The sequence below is a fragment of the Leptopilina heterotoma genome, unplaced genomic scaffold (genome assembly GCF_015476425.1).
Source record: "Leptopilina heterotoma isolate Lh14 unplaced genomic scaffold, ASM1547642v1 Lhet_54, whole genome shotgun sequence".
NCBI lineage: Eukaryota > Metazoa > Arthropoda > Insecta > Hymenoptera > Figitidae > Leptopilina > Leptopilina heterotoma.
Genome location: NW_025111118.1, coordinates 2,688,883 through 2,707,330, shown reverse-complemented (window position 1 = coordinate 2,707,330; position 18,448 = coordinate 2,688,883). Strand labels below are relative to the sequence as shown.

At 20.8% G+C, this 18,448-nt stretch overlaps 1 protein-coding gene across 4 annotated transcripts in view; it reads right to left on the bottom strand.

The window, feature by feature from the left end:
• Positions 1-2,801: 2,801 nt before the first annotated feature.
• The window catches only part of LOC122508345 (somatomedin-B and thrombospondin type-1 domain-containing protein-like), a 43,476-nt gene continuing 27,829 nt past the window's right edge, over positions 2,802-18,448 (bottom strand). For all 4 annotated transcript variants that reach the window (XM_043621629.1, XM_043621628.1, XM_043621632.1 and 1 more), the window contains exons 5-6: positions 8,875-8,945; positions 2,802-3,121 (exon numbers count right to left, since the gene is read on the bottom strand). In XM_043621629.1, coding sequence (XP_043477564.1) covers positions 2,910-3,121; positions 8,875-8,945 — 283 coding nt within the window. In that variant the 3' untranslated portion in view covers positions 2,802-2,909. The remainder of the gene's footprint in view (positions 3,122-8,874; positions 8,946-18,448) is intronic.

Here is an 18,448-nt window from a genome sequence, read left to right as displayed (position 1 = left end):
AAATTGTTTTACAATTTGATTTTGAAATATTTTTACAATATTCTGGAACAAAGTGAAAATAATTCTTGTTTGGCATTTTTGAATGGAAAAAATTTTTTAAAATAAAGTTGCATTCCGAGAGGTTCGACTGTATTTTATTTTTTATTTACATATTTTTTACTAAATTTATATAATTTTATTCATTTATTTATTTTCTATTTTTATTTTAATAATTTTATGTAAGTATTTATATTTTCAAACCAAAAATGAAAAAACCATTTGGTTTTCCACATTCTTCTTCTCACAACTTTCTCATTATTACGAATATTTAATTAATTTCTATAAATGAACTCAAAAAAAAAAATTAAATTTTTATCAGCGTATATTTTAATGTTAATATTGTCATAAACATTGAGTCTTGTCTGATTCATAATAACGTAATTGAGAGAAAAGTCAAATTATATTTTAATAAGAGAAATTTTCCTCCAACGAAACATTAATGAAATTTTAATTAACTATATGTAATTAAATTATTCATAAAATAATAATTATGCTGCGATGAAAATATTTCACGCGCTTCTTTTTTTCGAGACGCGAGTTCGAGCGAAACAAAATTCCTTCTAAACCAAATTTTAAATATTAAATAAAATAATATAATTTTTATAATTTAAATGAACTTACCTCTTTGTTTCACTAGTGATTTTGCGTCAATTTTATGATACACTTTTCTCCCTGGCATCAATCAAATTAAAAAATCGAGTGAAAATAAATCTAAAAAGGAAAAATGAGAAAAAAATGATGATTATAAAAATATTGTAACGGAAAAATGTGATAATTAAAATAATAATAATAATAATAATAATAAAGTCAATAATAATAGAGCAAATGATAATAATAGAATAAACAATAACAAAAACAATAATAGCAACAATAACAAAGATAACAATCATCAGAATAATGACAATAATAGCAATAATAACAAAAATAACAATAATAACAAAAATAACAAAAATAACAAAAATGACAAAAATAACAAAAATAACAAAAATAACAAAAAATAATAAAAATAACAAACATAACAAAAATAACAATAATAACAATAACAATAATAACTAAAATGACCATAATCACATTAATAACAATAATAATATTAATAATTAATAAATTTTACTCATAAATAGTAATTTCTACTAATTTATTAGTAAAATTTACTAATTCAAAAGCAAAAATTCAGTCACTAATTCAAATTAGTAAACATTATTACTAATTTAAATTTAAAGTGTAATTATTATAAAGAAATTATAAAGACCTTAAAATAATAATAATAAAAATAACAATGTTGATAATAATAAAATGATAATAAATAATATAATGTGCCAAAAATAATAATTTCTAAAAAAGGACACAGGATTTCGCATTGAAATAAGTTGGTAAATAAAATTTATCATTATAATGAGAAGAATCATGAATACACACAACGATAAATGAGTAAGATTAAATTTGGACCACATTTTTTTTTTCTTTTCTTGTTTCAGTGAATAATGACACAAATTTTATCACAACAGGTTCATGCACTCAAATACAATTTATTTTTATGAAGCATCATACAATCTCGATGACATTGGTTAATCAATAATCAATACTGATATGTGTGTGTGTGTGTGTGTGAGTGAGTGTTATTATTTACTATACTTCAGTGCATCAGTCACCTTTGCTTTATTTTATTTTTTTCTTCAATTTTTCACCAATTTTTAATAATTTTACATAATTTTTTTTTCTTACATTTGCGATGTGTGTCAATTATTATTATTATGTATTATTTAGTATACAGTAAAATACATAAGTATTTACAAAGAATATATTTATCATTATGTATATAATATAGAGTATTCGGTAATTATACTTTTTTTTATTCTTATTTTTTTTATATTATATACACAAAAAATTAAACCTCTTCTTTTTTTTTATTTTTTATTATATATATATCGTTTATTCTTACATAATTGGTGTCATATTTTCGATTTTGAAAAAATAATATTCTATTCTCATAGAAAATTTGAAATTGAATTTCTAATTTCTATAATAATGTTGAATATTTTCATTAGTTGAAATCAAATAATAAATAATAAAAAAAATCGAATTTTTTATTTGTATTTGAAAAATAATAAAACTAAAAAATTACAATTAAAATTAAATTAAAAAATAATGAAAATAAAAAAATAGTGAAACTATAAGGAAACTATAAAAATAATAATATAATTAAAAAATAGTAAAATTTTCATTACGATTCATTTTAAAAATTATTTTTTTAATTTCAAATTTTCTTCTCTCACAATAATTTAAATTTAATAATAGGAAAGAAATTTTTGAATCCAAAGAAAAAAATAGAAAAGTACCAGTGGATAAATTTAATGATAAATTAAAATCTAATAAATATTTAATTATAGAAATTTCGAATAAAAATTTAATTAATAATTCGAAAACGAAAAAAAAAATCAATTCTATTTAATTATAAATGCTCTACAATTAATTATGGAAACAGTAGAATAACATATTTTGTTTGAATATTAATTTCAAGTGAATTGATAACAAACGTAATTAGAATAATAAACAATAATTAATACATTATCCATTATTCAATATTTTAGCCAAATATGTAAATAATAAATAACACATTACTCATTGTTTACTATTTAAAATTTTAAACAATATATAAACAATAAAAAATGTCTCCTTTTTTCTGGAGATTATTTTTTATATTTTGGGTATAAATATTTATACCCTTTTGTTTGGTTTTTATTAATTTTTGCTGAAATGAAAAAGAATTTTTCTTTTTGTAAATTAAATTAAAAAAAAATACGATATTATTGTAATATAATTATAATGTAATATATAATTATACAGTAATTAATTTTGAGAGTGAAATTATATTAAACAAATGTAAAAAAGAGATCGTCTTGACACACAACTGAATCACAATTTGTGTGCATTGTTGTACCACCTATCCATTTTCCATGACAATTTTCGTACGTTGTTGTTGACAATTTCCACCTTCCAATTCCAGTGAGATCGTGTGTGTTTCCTTTATTGTAACATCTTGTCTTATTTCCATCCTCACGACACACGACACAGGCGTGTGATCCTAATTAATCAAGCAGAAATGTGTTTCAAAATTTAAAGAAATTTTTCTTTTTCTTTTTATTTTCCTTTTATTTTACATTTGAATTGAAATAATTACATTGGCATATTATTTTTATAGTAATTTAATTCTTTTAGTGAATTTTCGAATTTAATTTAATATTTTTAGTGAATTTTCGAAATTAAATAATTATTATACACTTCCTAAATGAAAAAAAAGGGGGAAGAGAAAATGTAATTAAAAAACCTAATATTTTCTGAAACATAGATATATAAATATGCTGAAAATAAAAAAAATTTAGTAATACTATTCGATGTCTCGAAAATAAAATAATTACCTAATTAATAAACCTAATTAATAATTATTAAATTACCTAATTAATAATTTAAGTTTATAAAATAATACTTATAATTCTAATACATAAATTTATAATATTATTACATTTGCTTATTATTATCATTATTATTATTTTTATTTCTACTTAATATTGTTAGTGAATTATTGTTATTGTTACAGGTCATTTAATTTAATTCCTATAATAATTCAATGAAAATAACAATTTCGAAATATAATTAATTATTTATATTTATTAATTATTTTTATCTTATTATTAAAATCACTCGGACGTTAAAGACTTTATTATAAATAATAATTATTTTTTTCTAAATTGTACCCAGATTTTTAACTATATCAAGAAAATTATTTAAATCTTCAGTGAAATTATTTTTAGGTATAATAATTTTTTAAGAGGAAATCAATGGTCAGAAAATAAAATATCATTGTTATAAATTTTTTTTTATATGAAAATTCACTTATTTATTTTTCTAACTAATTTTAAATCATAATTTTATCATAACTTTTTTATATTTTATATTTTTTTTATTTTAAAAAGTTGTGATTTGAAATTAGTTAGACAAATAAACAAATAAATTTCCATATAAAAAAATTGAATAATATTTATAACAATATGGTATTTTTTAGGATTCTCAACTCAAAAACAAAGTTTTTTTCCAAAAAAAAATGCTTCAATAATTATAGAAATCAATTTTTTCATTCGCAAATTTTTTTGTAGATACAAAAACATATTTTCTGCAAAAATTACGAATGTATTTTAAAATCTATGAATTTTTAAGAAAAATAAAAATCCAAAAAGGGTCAGAATATTTTCTGACCACTGATTTCCACTCCAAAAAATTGCTATAAAAATAATTTTTTAGAAAATTTAAATCATTTTCTTGATATTTAAAAATAGTTAATAATAACTAATTATTAGTTAAATTCGCGTTTAGGTTATGGCAAAATAACTAAAATTTTTGGTAACTAATTCAATTAGTAAAATTTGACTATTTTTGTAGTTATTTATTTACTGATTATAGTATTTTCTACTAATAATTAGTAAATTTTTTTTACTAATTACTGAAGTAAAAAATCAGTCACGAATTTATCAATAATTTGTTATTTTTAACGAATTCAGATTTGGAGAGTAAATAAATTCAAATAATAACAATTCAAATAAATATTCATGTAAAATAAACTTTTTTTCAATTATTTATTTTTTTATTCGAACAATTGAATCTTTGTAATTGAATTATTGTGATAAGAATTGATTTAAAGAAGAAACTTCAGTTAAAATTTTATAAAATAATTAAGCTACTTTATATAATTGTATTTAAAAATTCTAAAAAAAAAATAATTGAATTTTGGAAGAATTGCAGTTTTAATTTTTGGAAATAATTAAATTTCAAAAGGTTTTACATTAAAAGTATTTTCAAATTTTTAATTACTGTGGACAAAGAAATATCAAGAAGTATTTAAATATTTATTTTACAAAAATTATTGAAATTTGAAAAAATTAGTTTAGAAATTCTTTAAAAAATTATGGGTTTTGAAAATATGAAATCAAATTTTTTTGATGATAGTTAAATTCGCTAAATAATTTAAAAAAATTTTTAAATTGGAAACTTTGTCAAATTTCAATAAAATTCAATTTTCGTAGTTGAATTCTGATACAAGAATTGATTTTTAAATTTTAGTTGAAATTTTAGAAAATAGTCGAATTAGGATAATAATTATTTTTATTTTAAATAATTTTTTTTCTTTTTTAAATTCTAAAAAAATAATTGAATTTTGGTAAAATTGCAGTTCTCATTTACATTTCAAAAGGTCTTTTCATTAAAATTTCTATTTTTGTAGAAATATAAATGTTTTAAATATTTTATCAATAAAAATTATTTAAATATTGAATAATTTAATTTCAAAATTCCAAAAAGAATTAGGTTTTTGAATAAAAATTGTATTTAAAACTTTTTTTCAAGACAATAATAAATTTCTGAAAATAATTTTAAGGAATTGAAGCAACTGATAATTTTGTCATATTTAATTGTAATAAATTTTATATTTTAATGATTTTTATTTTTTTTTACTTTTAAAAATTATTTTGAAATAAAATCGTATTTTAGAAGAATTCTAACTGAAAATTTCGAAAATAACATTGAGTTTTAAGGGAATTTAAACCCTTCTGACGTCACAGTTTTAAAAAGTAATGCTTTCAACAAATTGTGACGTCAAAATGTTTCAAATGCCCTTAAAAAAAGCAGTTCGTAAAATTATATTTAAAAAAAAATTAAAAATTCTCTTTAATTTGCCAAGTGAAAAAGTTCGGTCGTTAAAATTTTACGCGCGCGTGTAGTAATGCTGGTTATTTAAATAAAGTAATTAAATCAAAATACTAAAATTCATAGAGTCATAGAGTATAAAAAATTAAAAAAAATTAAAAACACACAGAATATAAAAAATAATAATAGTTTAATTTTATAATTAATATCAAATAAATTGAATGTTAATGGGATTGAAATTGGGGTTGGCAAAGTCGTAAAAGTGTCCCTTTACGATGAGCCGCATATAAACGTACGTCATCCTAAAGCAATTATACACTACTTTAGTGAATCTCAATTTGAGATAAGGGCGTTACTGGTGGGAATTGCAGTAAATTCCAAAGATGCAACATGCAAACGAGAAAGAGAGTGAGAGAAAGAGAGAAAGAGAAAGTGAGAGAAATAGAGGTAGAAAATACAATGGACTAGTTTCGATGTCTCGAAATAAGCCCTCTTGACCTCAACTCTCATAAGTACTATATATATACTTTAAAAAAAAAGAAAAAAAAAGAGTATAACAAACATACTTGCTTGTTTTCATTTCAAACAATCTTTTGTCAAGAATCCTTATATATCTTGACTTTATTATAATGAATTTTTCATTCTTTCTTTCACTTGTTCCTCTTTCATTTTTCACTCCTTCAAAAATAATATTGTCATTATTCAAAAAAATAATAACAATAATATTATCATTATTTTAAAACATAATAATACCTACTGTCATTATTATTAAACAGAAAAGAAATTTTTTTTTACTCTTCTTTTTCTCTTCATTAAAAAAGAAAATCCTTAAAAAAAATCTGCTCTACTGTCAGATAGTATAAAAATTATCTCAAATACAAAAAAGCAGTTTTTCTCTGAACAAAATTTTTCCAATATTATTAAGCTGAAAATAATTTATTTGACTCGAATAACCGTTTATTATTATTCCTATTATTATTATTATTATTAAATGATATTATTATTATTATTAAATGATACTAGAATTCGCGTGGCTAACTTCTTACTGCCATTTTTAAGGGAAGAGTAAACCTATATTTTCAACTATATGAAGAAAATATTTTAAATATTTAATTATAAATTATTTTTACAGTAATTTTTTTAGAAGAATTCAACAGTCATAAAAAAATTGTTCAGAAAATATTTTGACCCTTTTTGAATTTTTATTTTTCTAAAAATTGATAAATTTTGACATTCATATGTAATTTCGTAGAAAATATATTTTTGTATCCATTAAAAAATTCTCGAATGAAAAAATTAATATTTACAAAAGTTTTAGCATTTAAAAAAAAAATGGTTTTCAGGTTAAGAATTTAAAAAAATATGATTATTATTAAATTTTATTATAAAAAAACTCATTTGTTTTTTTCTAACTAATTTCAAAACATAAAAACAAATAAGTTTTCTTATAATAAAATTTAATAATAATCATATTTTTTTAAATTCATAACCTGAAAACCATTTTTTTTTTTTTTTTTTTTAAATGCTAAATGTTTTGTAAATATTAATTTTTTTATTTGACAATTTTTTTATGAATACAAAAACATATTTTCTACAAAATTACATATGGATTTCAAAGTCTATCAATTTTTAGAAAAAACAAAAATTCAAAAAGGGTCAATATATTTTCTGACCAATTTATTTTTATGACTGTTGAATTCCTCTCAAAGAATTACTGTAAAAATAATTTTATTAAATATTTAAAATATTTTCTTCATGTAGTTGAAAATATAGGTTTACTCTCCCCTTAAATAAAAATTATAACAATTTTAAAAATAATAGAATTTAAAAATTTTCTAATTTAAATTTTTGCTGAAAACATTAAAAAAAATTCGATTTTGGAGTAATTACAAATAATTGCAGAAATTCAATTATTTTAAAAAATAAAATAAAAAATTCTTCTTATAAAATTGAACTGTGTTCAAAATTTGAAAAAAATTCTCGTAAATATCCCAATTATCTTTATAAATGACAAAATTCTTCTCAAAAGTTCAATTATTTTCATAAATGTCAAAAAAAATTCTAGTCCTAATTTCAATTGTTTTTAAAATTTTTTCTAATTTCAATTATTATCAATATCTACTATTTTAATAAAATTTCTCAAAAAGAATTCAATTATTTAAAAAATTTGTTAATAAATTTGTATGCAAACATTTAATTATTTTCATAAATAATAAAAATTTCACAGAAATTCAATTATTTTTATAAATAATAATTGTTTTTTAAGAAATTTAATTATTTTCATAAAAAATAATTTAAAATCCTAGAAAGTAATAATTGAATTAAAATGATGAAAATAATTTTGATGAAGTTTAGTAACAATATTCTTATAATTCAAATCAAATTATAATCAATCATAATCAAATTATTATAGTTAATTATTAATATTATTATTATAAAATAATATTATTAATAATTTTTATATATATATTATTAGTATTATTAAATAAATATTTACATACTTGAATCAAATAATTTTGATTTAAATCAATGAAATGATAATACCTAATTGAATTAAATACTGAAATTGTTGATTAAAATATAATTTTTTGGATTTAAATATAAAAATTATTTGATTCAAGTAAATATTTAATTTGATATTAGACAAGTAAACGGTTATTTGAATGAAATAAATTTTTTAATCAGAGTGAGTTTAAAAAATTTATTAAGAAAAATTTCGCAATAAGAAAGTTAAAATTTTCTTTGAAAAACATTTCATCTAATTTCTCTGATTTAAAAAATTCTGTTTGAAGGAGAGAATTTTTCCGTTAAACTGTTTTTTGCATTTAAAAAATTTCTCTTCCATATTTATTTAAATTAGTTTTACTGTAATTACACTGTAATTCATATGATCAAGAGATAGGTATTTCTTGATTGCTTCTCTCTAATGGGAAATTATTTTTATCATTCAAAGAATTTTTTATTTTAGAATTATATCAATTATTATTATATTATTATTATTTTTTTTTATTAATTATTATTGTTGCTCTTATCAATATTAATATTATTAACACTATTATTGTTAGGTATCAATGTTATTATTATTATTAATATTAATAATAAATTATATAATTATTATTATTAATTATTAAAAGTATTTACCTTCCGTGAGTGGTGCGTACTCTCGGCTACAAGTTTTTGATACCCACAGAATTGTAAAAATGGCACAGTGTCTGAAACGAAAAAAAAAACTTTCTATTATTATTTTGTAGTGATAATAAATATTCTATTAAATATATGAATATTATTAATAAAAATTAAGAACTAAGTGAAAATAACTTTATTTTTACAATTTAATAATAATTAATTTAACTTAATTGAATTGAACTGAATTTAATTTACAATTACAAATTTTACACAATTTAAAAAAAATTTATTACTTAAAATGAATTTTAGAAAGAAAATAAATTTCTAATAACTTTTTTTTAAATTGCATAGAATGTAAATTACATTGTCAGTAAATTCGAGTATTATACAATTCCCGAGTTTCTCTTATATTCTCGAAACGATAGTAATTCAGATTAAAGCTTTCGATTCGCATCATCTCTATTTTCAAAATGATTGTTTGCAATTTCCTCTTATCTTATTACACATTAAAAAGTCAATTCAATTTTTTCAAATAAAATAGAACAATCTTTTTTATCTTATCTTTAAAAATGTTAAAAAAGAAATATATTCAAAGTAGATCCAGTTTTATAATTACAATTATGAAAAAAAAAATTTTTTTCAATATTTAGTTAAAAGAATAGTGAATATAATATATAGTTGAGAAAAGTGGAATAAAGCGAATTATTTGGAATGATGAGTAGAATAGAGAGATTAAGGTCAGATAAATATTTTTTCATATGGAACGTTGCAGAGTTGTTTTCCAAAGTAAAAAAAAGGAAATTCGAGACAATAAAAGTGATTATAGTCAGACGAAGCATTTTTAATAGTAAAAAAAAAAAAAAAAATATTATAATTTATTTTTATATTTTATTATATTATTATATTATTATAATAATATATTAAATAAGGAGAAGAAGGTGATTCTAGTCGGACAGTAAATTTTGAAACTAGAAAAAAGTAAAGAGTAAATCTATGTAGATAGTAAACTCAATTCTAAGTAGAATACACTGATTATTATAGTCAGACAAGAATTTTTTGATAGCAAAAAACACAACTTTTTATTTGAAGTAGAAAAAGGTAATTATGTCCGGACAGAAAATTATATTATTTGGTAAAAATTAAAGAATAAATCGATTGGTTCAAAATTTTCTGTTTTAAGTAGAACTAGTCGATTATATGTCAGACGTGGCATTTTTTGTAAAAGAAAAAAAAACAGAATCATTTTCCACAGTAGAAAAAGGTTATATTATTTGATTCAAGTAAATATTTAATTGATAATAGTCAATTAATAGGTTATTTGAATCAAATAAATTTTTTTTCATTGTAGAAAATGGTAATTCTGGTCAAACATGTAGTTTTTAATTTGTAAAAAATTAAAAAATAAATCTATAGTAAATTAAAATTAAGATTTTTAAGTAGAATTTTTAATAAACAAAAACAGAATTCGGTTTCCAAAGTAGAGAAAAATTATTATAGTCAGACAAGAAATTTCTATCTTGTATAAATTATGGAGTAAATCGAATGGTTTGAAAATCTAAGTAGAATAGAGTGATTATAGTCAGACGAGAATTTTTAATATAGTAACTAATAAACAACTACTTATTTCAAGTAGAAAAGGTGATTCTGGTCAGACAGAAATATTTTTAAGTAGTATAATAATTACAGAATAAATCTAGTGGATCAAAGATATAAATTTAAAAGTAGAATACAGTGATTATAGTCAGACAAGAATTTTTTTAGTTTAAAAAAATATTAAACCCTTTATTGCAAGTAGAAAAAGGTGATTTTAGTCAGACAAACATTTTTAAATAGTATAATAATTACAGAAAAAATCTGGTGGATCAAAATTATAAATTTTAAGTAGAATACAGTGATTATAGTCAGACAAGAGTTTTTTAATTTAAAAAAAATATAAAACCCTTTATTTCAAGTAGAAAAAGGTGATTTTAGTCAGACAAGAACATTTTTAAGTAGCATAATAAGTACAGCATAAATCTAGTGGATCAAAATTATGCATTTTAAGTAGAATATACTGTTTATAGTCAGACAAGATTTTTTTTCCCAATAATTAATTCTATAAGAATAGGGTGATTATAAGGCAGACAAGAGTTTTTTTTAAAGTAAAATATCAAAATGCTTTATTTAAAGTAGAAAAAGGTGATTCTAGTCAGACAAGAATTTTAAAATAGTTAAAAATTTACAAATTATTATTTAAAGTAGAAAAAGTTAATTCTAGTAAAACTAGTATTTTCTGCTTTGTAGAAATTAAATAATTAATTTAGTAAATTAAAATTATGAATTTTAAGTAGAATAGAGTGATTATAGTCAGACAAAAAACATTTCCTAGCAAATAATTCTAAAAGATAGGGTAGAGTAGGGTGACAAGTATTTTTTAAAATTAAAAAGTAATCAAAATGCTTTAGTTACAATAGAAAAAGGTGATTTTAGTCAGACAGGAAGTTTCCTAATTAGAAGAAATGAAAGTATCAATTTAGTGCATCAAAATTATTATTTCTAAGTAGAATAGGTCGATTAGAGACAGACAAGAATTTTTAAAATGGAATCATTACAAAATTGTTTATTTCCAGTAGAAAAAGATGACTCTAGTCAGACAAGAAATTTTTTAATTAAAATAATTAATTTATAAATCTAGTGGATCAAAATTAATTTATTGTAAGTAGAATAGAATGATTATAGTCAGCCACCTTCATAGGAAAAAATACATAAGTCGTTGTTACAAGTGGAAAAAGATGATTATAGTCAGACAAACCATTTTTGACAAACGCACAAAACACAAATTCTTGGCAAAATTTCCAATTATTTTCAAAAGTTCTCTCAAATTCAATGATTGTCAATATCTACTATTTTTATAAAATTTTCCAAAGGAATTCCAACATTAAAAAAAAATTTAATTATTTTCATAAATAATAAAAATTTTTACAGGAATTCAATTATTTACAATTTTTCATAAATTTCTTCGTAATAATTCAATTATTATTTGCATAAATAATAAAATTTTTACAAGGATTCAATTATTTTCGTAAATAATAAAATTCTTTAGTAATTCAATTATTTTCATAAATAATAAAACTCATTGCAGAATTTCAATTATTTTTTATGCAATTTTAATCGAATTCCTCGAAAAATGTAATTATTCTTAAAAATTTTATTTATTTAACTATTTAAAAATTTGTTCATAAAATTTTTTATGGGAATTAAATTTTAAGAAACATTAAATTAATAAATTATTTATTTTTGTATTTCAATAATTGAATTCTTGTAGAATTTACTAATAAAAATTGTTTTAGAAATGAAGTTCAGTTAGAATTGTAGATATTATAATTATAATTTCCTAATTATTTTTAAGAGTAATAAAATTCTTCTTAAGAATTCAATTATTTTTACTAATAATTAATTATTTTTAAAAAAATTTTAATTGATTCACTTGAAAAAAGTAATTATTTTCGTGCAAGTTTTAATAAAATTCGACAAAAGAATTCAATTATTTAAAAATTTTGTTGATAAAATTTTTTATGAGAATTCAATTTTGAGAAACATTTGATTATTCCATAAATTATTTACTTTTTTTTATTTAAATGATGGAATTCTTGTAAATGTTTTAAATAAAAATTGATTTAAAAATGAATTTCAATTAAAATTTTAGATTATAATTGAATATTAAAAGCAATAAAGCGTGAATTTTTAGAAATAATAAAATTTTGAAATTAATTTTGTTGAAAAAGTTAAATTCAATTTTTTTATATTATTTGAAGTTTTTATTTTCTAATATGCATTTATAATTGAAGAATTTACGAATAATTGAAATGTCGTGAAATTGAATATTGTAAACAAATGGATTTAAAACTTGCCAAAGAACTTTTTCGAAAATTATTAAAAATAATTGATCTAAAGTAGAATTTTCGTTAAAACTTTTTGAAAATAATAATTGAATTGAATTGATGAAAATAATTTTCAAGAAGTACAATGAATTATTTTAATCCTTTCTTGTGTTAATTTAATCCTAGAGGTGATTAAACTGTAGCAGATTATTTTAATCCGTTCTGGTGTTATTTTAACACCTTACGATTTACTTCAAGTAGAAAAATTCAAAAATAGTCAGACATTCAAAGATTTCACAAAATATAACAATATAATATTATAACAATAAAGTAGTGTTAATTTTTCCATAAAAAAAAAGTTGAGACAAATAAAAACAGAGATATAACAATAAAATACAATATAGAAGGTAATTATTTAATGTTAAACGTTCAATTTAAATTCTCTTTCGCATGCAGATAATGGGCATTAATGAGAATTTAATGAAGACTTTGATCGATGTGGAGAAATTCGATTTTCTGGGAAGATGCGGGAGAAAAGGGTACGGTCGGAGGTGAGTAAACTCGAGTTTATACTTGATCAACCGCACAACTCTTGTCGAAGTCAAACTCACCTATTGGGCTGCAAACATATACGCCAAACCCAATTCCTTACACACTATTGACCGACATAGACCATTAATCGAGCCGTGTTGTTATGCCAAGCACAACGACCTATGTTTATCTGTCGGCATATGCCGAACTAATCAACCTTACATACTCAAATAAATTGACCCCATATATGCAATACAATACTGCAATTTCTAGAATTTAACATACCTTAATATAGTAGCCCTTTAATTATCTAAAATGTTTCAATAATATTTATTTTATTTAATTAATATTTATTTTTTTCTATTCATTCCACCTTATTCTTATAATAATAAAAATTATAACCAAAAAAATTCTATTTCAAAAATTTTATACCAAAACAAATTTTAATGAAAAAATTATAAAGATGGAAACTTTAATATTATTTATTCCAAGTAGAAAAAGGTGACAATGGTCAGACGGAATTTTTTCAGTAGTAAACTAAGAGGAATACATTTATCTAAGTAGATCAAGACAACTACAGTCAGACAAGGCGATTTTAATAATATCTTTTAATTTTAATTTCTTTTGTAAAAGTAATTCAGGAAAAATTCAATTATTTTCTACAAAAAAATAAAGAATTACATATTTTAAGTAGATAAAGGTTATAAATTTATTATAGCCAGACATTGCAATATTTATCTACCATAAATTAAGGAATAAATCGATTGTTTCAGAAATATAAGTAGAATAGGGTGATTATAGTCAGACGGGGTTTTTTAATAGTAAAAAATAAAGAACTCTTTATTTTAAGTAGAAAAAGGAGATTCTAGTCAGACGGGATCTGTAAACAATAAACAACTTTTTATTTTAAGTAGAAACAGGTGATTCTAGTCAGACAAGATACTTTGAAATTATAATGAATTAAATATAAAATCAGAGAATTATAATTTAATATTCTAAGTAGAATAGAGAGATTATAGTCAGACAAGGCGTTTTAATATTAAAATATACACTAGTCTTTATTAGAAGTAGTAAAAAGTGATTTTGGACATATAAGAAAATTTTAAATAGTAAATCGCAAAGAATTCAGTATTCTAAGTAGAACCAGTTGAAAATAGTCAGACAGAAAATTTTTGTTAGTAATTAGAGAATTGTATTTTAAGTAGAAAAACGTACTTCTAGTCAGACAGGAAATTTAATCTCACGTTGAAAAATTCCATGGAAGTACCCCCATTTCTCCATGGAATTTCCGTGGAGTTGGCATGGAAATTCTAAAAGTTTTTTATTTTAAAAGTATTTTAAGTTTTAACATTTCCAGGGTTACCGCAGGTCAGGAAAATGTCAGGAATTTCTATTAAAGTAATGGAAAAAATTGAATTTAGAAGCAGTTACGAATGATTGTAGAAATTCAATTATTTTCAAAAAATAAAAAAAATTTGAAAAACATTAATTTTTTTAAAATAAATTAGTGATTTTTGCATTTAAATAATTTAATTATCGTAGAATTTTCGAATAAAATTTGATTTAAAAATGAATTTCAGTTCAAATTTTACATAATAATTGAATATTAAAAGCATTATAGCATAAATTTTTGAAAATAATTAAATTTTGAATATTTTTTAAAATAATTACATTTTTCGAAGAATTTAACTTAAAATTATATTAAAAATAATTGAAGTCCTAATTGTATTATTTATGAAAATAATTGTATTCTTGGAACGCATTTTCTTACAGTTTTTCAAAATAATTGAATTCTTTTAAGATATTTTATTAATTTGATATTTCATTAATTTGAATTTCAGCGAAGAATTTCATTATATGTGAAATTTAATTAAATTTTTGCTAAAAACTTTTGAAAATAATTCCATTTTTCGAGGAATTTATTTAAAATTATATTAAAAATAATTGAAATCCTATGAAAAATTGTATTATTTAGGAGAATAATTGAATTCTTGTAAAGAATTTTTATTATATTTTTTTTTAATAATTGAAGTCCTGTGAAGAATTTTTTAAAAAATAATTGAAGTCCTCTAAAGAATTTTATTATTTATGAAAATAGTTGAATTCTTGGAAAGGATTTTATTAAAGTTTAAAAGAGAAGTTATTGATGTTTTCGAATAATTTTATAATTAAAAAAATTTGTAATGAAATGTAATAGAACAGTTTTTTGAGTATCTTATAATTTTTAGAGTGAATCAGAATAGTCTTTGGGGTCAGGGGAAAATTCAAAATTTTGTCTGAATATTAGGGAAATTCTTTAAGTTTCTTATTTTAATAATATTTTTACATTTCTATTATAATTAGAGTCTAATAATAAGTTGTGTTGCAATTTTTTTGCAGAATGCGTATTTCATTCAAGTTTTGCAAATAAATTGCAACAAAGATTATTATTTGATTCTAATTATAATAAAAACGTTAAAATAATATTAAAATATAAAATTTGCAGAATTTCCATGGAATTTCCAGGGGGTACTTCCATGAAATTTTTCGACATGGGATATTAATTTGAAACAGTTAAAGTATAAATCTTGTGGATCAAATTTATGATTTTAAGTAGAATACAATAATTATAGTCAGACATGATAAAATATTTAAATTAAAAATGAGAATTGGTTGCATGTGAACTTTTTTTTATAGATAATTGAAGAAACATTGAAAAAAGAAAGAAAGAATTAAGTGAATAATAAATAATTGTTAAAAAACAAATTTTAAGTAGAAAAGAGAAATTATAATCAGTCATAAAATTTTTAAGTAATGGTAGACTGGTTTGAAAATCTAAGTAGAATAGAGTGATTATAGTCAGACGAGAATTTTTATTATATTAACTAATAAACAACTACTTATTTCAAGTAGAAAAGGTGATTCTGGTCAGACAAAAAATTTTGAAATCCGACAGAATTAACGATCAAATCAGAGAATCGTAATTTAATATTCTAAGTAGAATAGCGTGATTATAGTCAGACATGACGTTTTACAAGTGAAAAATACACAAATATTTATTACAAGTAGTAGAAATTAATTTTGACAAAACAAGAAATTTATAAGTAGTAAATCATAAATATTTTTTATTCTAAGTAGAACCAGTCGAATATAGTCAGACACAATTTCTTTATTATTCAAGAAACAGAATTGTATTCCAATTATAGACAGGTTCCAATTATAGATACAGGGAAATTTTTGAGTAATTAAAATTGGAAAATAAATCGAGTGGATCAGAATATTAAGTAGAAAAGGGTGATTATAGACAGACGCGAATTTTTAAAAAGTAAAATGTAAACAACTCTTTATTCTAAGTAGAAAAAGGTGATTTTAGTCAGACAGAAACATTTTTAAGTAGTATAATAATTACAGAATAAATCTAGTGGATCAAAATTATGAATTTTAAGTAGAATACAGTGATTATAGTCAGATAAGAATTTTTTAATTTAAAAAAAAATGTAAAACCCTTCATTTCAAGCAGAAAAAGGTGATTTTAGTCAGACGAGACATTTTTTAAGTAGTAAAATAATTACAGAATAAATCGAATAATTTCAAATTCTAAGTATTCAAGAGTAATTGTATTCACTACAATTAACTGCAATTAAGACTAAGTAGAGTACGAATTAAGAAAAAATTTGAGGAAAATTTCAAATAAAAAATTGAAAGATTAATTCCAAGTAGAAAATTTTAAAAACAGTCAGACATTGCACTGTTGAAATAGTAAAAGGGAAGGAATAAGTTCATTAGGTCAAAAGTCATAGTTCCAAGTAGAAAAAGACACTTATAGACAGACATGACATTTACATTTAAAGTAGTTAAAAGTCAATTGTCGATGTCAGTGGGACAACGTTTTCAAGAACAAAAAAAGATTGTGTCTATAGACAAACGCTACGAATGTGTATAGTCTTTAAATAAACAAACTCGCCGAGCAGTGGAAAAAGAAAACTCTAGACAGACACGTCCTTCGCCGTATAATGTGAAGAGACAAATGCTCTCTTTAAGCGGACAAACGTTTCCGACATTACACCCAGCGAAATGTTTTATTTTCGCCAAGTATTATTTATTGCACGAGAAAAAGAGTCGTAATACTCTAAATTATTAATAACAACCACCCAATGTATACAAAGATAAATGTAAATAAAAAAATAAATGCTAATAATCGCGTAAATGTAAATAAGGAAATGTAAATAAAAAATAAATGTAACTAATGAAGAAAATTAAATAAATAAATAAATAAATGTAAATAAATGAAGAAATTTAAATAAATAAATAAATAAATTGACAGTAATAATTAATCATAAACCTTTTGGCACCAAATAAATAATAAAATAATTAATTAATATTAACTAAATAATAATTTTTAGTTTTCAAGTCGAAAAGTGTCAAAGAATACAATTAACTTGGTAATAATAGAGAAAATATTTTAAAAAAATATTTAGACGAGAATTTGCATTCTTACCGGAGAAATATAGATAATAAATTACAAATTGCAATTCAATCGAAATGCCTTGAATAGTTTATATATTCGGAATTACAACCTTAATATGCCGGGAAATGCAGATTTTCTCAGACAAGGGAAGCTTTCAGTTCTCGGAAGATCAGCACAGCTCTTTACATATAGGTATGTTACTTGTGAATTTAAACTAGTTACTAAAATCGCTATTTCGCTTCAAGGATTATCCCACAATAGATATTCAAAATTGTATTCTTCCATGGAAAACCACAATTGTAAAATAATATTACGACAATTTTCAACAGAATATGAAAATAGGTTCTTCTCTACTATATCTACATATACTTATTCACAACTCTATATATAGTTTAATACTATACGAATAAACGGTTTATTATTAGAAATTATAATTTTATTATTAGAAATTGTAATATTATTATTTCTTAAATAAAATAAGAGTAGAAAAAAATTATTAACTCTTTAAATTTACTAATTCAAGAGCAAAAAGTCAACCTCTTATTAAAAATTAATGGCCTTGAATAAAAATTACTTTATGAAAATAAATATATTTATTTTATGATAGATACAAATATTTATTTAATAATTTTCAAGTACTTCAAGTAGAATAAGGCCATTGTAGTCAGACGTGGTATTTTTTAATTGTAAAAAACAAAATTCATGGTTCTAAGTAGAAACAGATGATTATAGTCAGACGTGACAATTTTTC